Source organism: Zophobas morio, unplaced genomic scaffold (assembly GCF_036711695.1).
Source record: "Zophobas morio isolate AGI-343-1 ecotype UQ-CSIRO unplaced genomic scaffold, CSIRO_AGI_Zmor_V1 ptg000144l, whole genome shotgun sequence".
NCBI lineage: Eukaryota > Metazoa > Arthropoda > Insecta > Coleoptera > Tenebrionidae > Zophobas > Zophobas morio.
Window position 1 is genome coordinate 502,995 of NW_026972248.1, and position 5,949 is coordinate 508,943.

Genomic DNA, 5,949 nt, shown 5'->3' on the forward strand with positions numbered 1-5,949 from the left:
CTTTTTCGTATAATATTGTATAATAATAAGTAATAATATGTTTTTCCGTGCATAAAATTGTGAAATTTATATAAATATAAACATAAATAGAAACAGTATTCCTTATTTTTCAGTAAAATATTGTATAAATAATAAATATTTATATAAATATGCTCCAGTAATAATAATATTTATATAAAAATAAGAATATATATATTATATTGAAAAAATAATATATTCGGATAAATAATAATGGATTTGCATAAATCTGCTCCAGTTTTACGTAGAAAATAATATTTGATATTAAAAATTAAAAAAATTTAGTGTATTTCTTGCGGCTCATTTCCAGTAAGAAATAATTATTATTATTATCTGGAACTTTTACTATAAACTTTGAAACTTTTACTTATTATTATATATTTTATAAAAACTTTCTTATAACTATTATTATTATTATTACTATCGCTAAAAACTTTATAATACTCACTTTTTCCATAAATACATTTACTTAAACTTTTATAATATATAAAAATAATTGTAGTATTCATGAAAAGTAGATAACTTCATAACTTTTATGAACAAGCAATTTAAAAACTTTAAAAGTTTACTAAAATATAATAAAATAAATGTAAAAGCTCTTAAATATTTAAAAGAAAAAGCAAAATAATTTCAAAATTTTAATATAAAAAAATAATAAAAATACTGCACAAAAATAATGAATAAAGGTAACCTTCGCAACTTTGAAGTGGCCAATAGCATACGGCACAGCAAGGCAGGCATAAGCGTACTGACCAATTAGAATATGAGCAACAGATGCTTCGTTAGAAGGCACGTTGCTGGTGGACGGGGGCACGAGAGAAACGAGAGAGAGAAGATGCTGAAGTTATTCATAAAAATAATAATAAACTTTTTGTTATTATTTTTATGAATTATTATTGTTAAGGATAATTAAGTAATTATAAACTTTTAATATATTATTCTTAAGTAATAATAAATTTTTAACTTATTACTTTTATTATTTAATAATAGAAAAAATTTCAACTTATTATTATTATAATTTAAAAAGGGTAAACTTTGATTTTTTAATATTATAATTATCAAAATAATGAGAAACTTTTAACTTTTTTCTATTATTATTAACGTATAATAAGTCTTTTTACTTCTTGTTATCGTTAATATCTAGAGATTATGAAACCTTTTAACTTTCTATTATTATTATTGAAGTAACAATAAATTTTTAGGGTTTTGTTATTATTATATAAAAAAATTTTAACTATTTATTATTAATATAACAATCCTTTATAATTTTGTTATTATAATTACTATATAAGAAACTTTAAACTTATTATTATTATAATAATATAATAATTATCTTTTAAGTTAGTATTATTATATATAACTTTTAAGTTATTACTATATTATTAATTATAAACATTAAACTTACTATTAAAAAAACTTGTAACATATTACTATATTATTAATAAATATTCCTAACTTTTTGTTATTATTATTAATAACAATAGTCTTTCAAGCTATTAATATAATTTTATAAAAAACTTTAAAGTTTTTATTATAATGTTATATGAGTAACTCTAAACTTATTATTATTATTATGACAGTAATCGGTTAAGTTATTATAATTATAAATAAACTTAACTTTCTTTTATTCTTATTATCCTAATAATAATCTTTTAAGTTATTATTATTATATAAAAACTTTTAAAGCCTCTGTATAAGTCGCTTTGGTGAGCGAGCACGTGATCAAAGACTCCAGTAGCGATATGTTTTGAGAGCGCCCTGAAAAAAAGTAAAGCAGTTTTAGTAAAAAAAAGTTCGTTACTATTTATAACAACGTAATATTTACTATTTTTATTATTTTTTATTAATAAAAAGTAAAATATAATGATTTTTAAAAAAAATATTATAAATATTTTATTACTATTATTTTATTATAATAGTTTTGTATTATTTTTTTTTAATAGAGTTTATAAAAATAATGTTTATTCTCACCAGATTACTTCATTTTTAAATTTATAATTAAATATTTATATAACTTTTTTAAAAAAATAGAGACATTTTTTATTAAAATATAAAAACTTTAATAAAAATAATGAACGTTGGCTTTTAAAAAAATATTTATTAATAATTTTGTTAACAGATAAAACTAAAACTTTTATAATAATAAAAATGCCTTTTCATTATTTTATTAATTATTAAAAAATTCATTATTTTATAAAAATTTTTTAATAATAATTTTATTATAAAAATATTTGACGTTAGTAACAAGTATATAAGTTATTTATTATAATAATATTTACTTTATAAAGTTTTTTAATATTATATTTACTATAAATATTTTATTATTCATTATTTTATATTTATTAATTATTTAAATTTAATATTTTATAAAAGTTTCCAAAAATATAAAAATATATTTTATGTTAAACATTATTATATTTATTTATTTATTACTATAATATTTATTTTTTAAAGTTTTAATAATATTTCTATTAATAAATAATTTACTTCATTATTTCAATATTACTTTTATTCAGGTTTATAATTATAAGAATTATTAGAATAAATATTTCTTGAAAAAAAAAATATATCTTTATTTTATTTTTTTTATTTTTTTTATTATAAAAAATATATTTTATAATATTTTTAATATTTCAAGTAAAAAAAATTTATTATTATTATTTTCTTATAATGTTTTAATAATAAATGACTTTTATTAAAAAATAATTTTCATGTTGGTAAATATCTTTTTATAAAGTTTATAATAATATTTTATATTCTTAATGTCTTTCAAAATATTTTTTTATAGAAAAAGAATTTTTTATTTTGGAATAAATTTATACTATAAAAGAATATATTCACGATAAAAAAGTTTTTAAAATATTTTTTTACTTTTATTGTATTTATATAAAAAAAAAGTAAAATCAGAAAAACCCAAAAACTTATTTAAATAAAACATCGCATCGTCGTTGAAGTTTTTTTTATTAAGCTCTAGTAATAATAATAATAATAATAATAATAATAATAATAATAATAATAATAATAATAATAATAATAATAATAATAATAATATAAAACCTTTTAATAAGTTTATTCCCAAGCAAGCATACTTTTCTGCTTGCTCCACTTTCCCAAGAAACGTACAAGAAATGGCCGTCAACGTGTAGAGCAGCGCGAAGGACTGCTTCGGGTAAAGCCAAATAAGTAGAGGGCGGCAATGCCGGATAACTTCCTGCTTGCGCTCGTCTACTTTCGCTGCTCTGATTATAGTATTATTATTATTATTCAATACAATTTATTATGAAGTGAATTTCATTATTATTAATGTACAACTTTTACTACTTCTTTTACTATATAAATATTCATTATTATTATTACACTGTACAGTTTTTTATTAATAATAATATATAAATACGTAATTTTACATAACTTTTATCATTTATTGGTTAGTTAGATGCTTTTATTATTTATTATTATTTAAAAACTCCTTATAAAATGCGTTTCTTTTTCAGTATTATAACGTTTAATATATTACTAGTTGCTATTATTACACTGCTGTACTTTTATTGATGATATTATATAATTACTTATTATTATTATAATTATTATATGCTTATTATTTTATTGTAACTTTAAATATATTCTTATTCATTATTATTGAATTTCTTTATATCATACTGCAATAGTTTTATTATTATTAATAAATTATATAATTTCTATTAGCGGTTTTGTTATTCGAATACTTTCAGTATTATTATTACTAATTATTACTACTAGCAAAAAATAGATAAAGAAGTTCCTATTGATTTAGTATTTGAACTAATAGTAAATAATTTGATTTACTTAATAACAATTATAATATTTTAATATATATATATTTTTTTCTTATAATTAAAAATGATTTAACTTTTGTTATTATTATATATTATTTATTACTATTATAACTATTATTAATAGCAATGTTATTACTTTTTTATTAAAAAACTATACAATTAGTTTATTATTATTAATAAAAAGGTTAATAAATATAATTTTAAAATGATTTTTTCAATTAAAAATATTTATAGTTATAAAAAACTACCTACAATGAAGCTCTTCTAGAGCAACTCGTAAGGAATATTTAGGCGTCTGCCCGCATTCTTTCCTGTTTAATTAAAAAGTTTTGTAAAAAATATTATAAGGAACTACTAAAAAATTTTCGGAAAGTTTAAGTGTTTTTCGTAATTAAAAAATATTTATAGTAAAACTTTTTTTTATTATAACAAATATAAGGATTATAAAAAAGTTTCGAAAGAAAAGTTTTTGGAAAGTTTATAATATAAAAAATTTAAAAACTTTAGAAAAAGAAGTTCGATAAGCGTTTTTCTATAATAAAAAAATACTATATAAATATTTATAAAACTTTTTTTTAAAAAATAAATATAATTTTTAAAAGTTTTAGAAAAGTTTTTGCAAAATTCAATTGATATTTATAATAAAAAATTTATAATAGAAATAAATAAAATGAAACTTTTTTTATTAGAATTTTTAGAAAACTTAAAATTTCTTTTTCGTAAAGTTCAAATGTTTTTCTAGAGTAAAAAAAATATATATATTTTAGAATAATTATTTATAATTTTTTTTCATTATAATAAATATTAAAATTAAGAAAACTACAGAAAAAATTCGCAAAGTTCAAGTATTTTTCTATAATAAGTATATATTATAATAGTATTTATTATAAAACTTTTTTAATATAATAAATAAAAAAATATAAAAAAAATATACAAGAAATTTAAGTGTATTTCGATAAAATATAAGTAGGATAAACCTTTTTTTAAAATTCTATTTCTATAATAATAAAAGATTTATTATAATGAATATCAGTATTTTTTGAAAATGCAATTAGGTGAGTTATAAGCATTGCAAATATAATAAAAATAATAATAGTAAAGAAGAATAAGTAAAAATATAATAAAATATTTATACCTAATTATCGTTATTATCATTAGAACGGAGCAATAAACTTCCAATAAATAATACCAAATCGGCAGTATATTATTATTATTACTATTATTATTATATTCTTTAAACAAGATATTGCACTTTTCAAGAATGCTATAACTTTTTGAAGACTCCCACTTCGCCAGAAAAACATGCGCTTCGCTTAATAAAGAGAGAAGCTGATTGAAATATAAAATATAAAGAAATAAGTAGAAATAAGTAATAGTAATATTATAATAATAAATAAGTAATTGTTATAAATATAAAATAAATAATTTATAAAAATATACTTTTAAAAATTTACAGTATAATATCTTATGAATATAATAAAAATTGTAGTAAAATAATAAATTATATAAGACTTAGAAAATTTTTTTTATTATAAAAATTGAAAAAAGAAGAGTAAAATTATATCTAAAAATAATTAATATAGCAAAATATATTATTAAAAAAATAATAAACATTGAGAGAAAAAATAAAAGTAGCATAAATAGATATTATTATGTAAATTATTAATATGCATAAAGAATAATAAATAAATTATTGAGCAAAAAATTTATACTACTTAATTAAAAAATTATTGTACAAGTAAAAATTTAAAATAAGAAATACACTAAAGAAAAATAACAATAAAAACAAAAGCAACAATAATGATAAGATAAAAAATAATTATCAAATTTAGAATAATAAAAATATTAGCACTAAATAAAAAATTATGATTATATTTATGTAAATAAATAATAATAAAATATAAATTTATAAAAATATCAGCATTTATAAAAAATTAATTTTATAATAATATTAATATATAAAAACAATATTAATAATATATAAACTAATAATGATAATTTATACAAGTAAAGAATTATATTTAAAAAGTAATAATAATATATACAAGTTAAAAATATTAATCTAATAATATTCATATAAAAAAAAAAGAGGACAAAATAACAATAAACAATAATTATA

General features: G+C 16.1%; 1 protein-coding gene across 1 annotated transcript; it reads right to left on the reverse strand.

Moving 5' to 3' along the window:
• Nucleotides 1-438: 438 nt before the first annotated feature.
• LOC135145344 (uncharacterized) lies at nt 439-5,045 on the reverse strand. Its single transcript, XM_064077449.1, has 6 exons — nt 4,966-5,045; nt 4,079-4,141; nt 3,076-3,257; nt 1,697-1,776; nt 710-856; nt 439-444 (listed from the first exon to the last, which is right to left on the reverse strand). Exons 1-6 carry the CDS (start codon nt 4,983-4,985, stop codon nt 439-441), a joined length of 498 nt encoding a protein of 165 aa, XP_063933519.1. The 5' UTR covers nt 4,986-5,045.
• Nucleotides 5,046-5,949: the final 904 nt, after the last annotated feature.

What these genes read in the sequence shown, in the direction of transcription:
- LOC135145344 (XM_064077449.1), bottom strand. Translation starts at nt 4,985, where the DNA reads ATGATAATAACGATAATTAG. An exon ending in CTAGAAGAGCTTCATTGTAG is followed by an intron (nt 3,258 to 4,078) that starts GTAGTTTTTTAT and finishes TACTATAATCAG; the next exon opens with AGCAGCGAAAGTAGACGAGC. An exon ending in CTTATACAGAGGCTTTAAAA is followed by an intron (nt 857 to 1,696) that starts GTTTTTATATAA and finishes GAATAACTTCAG; the next exon opens with CATCTTCTCTCTCTCGTTTC.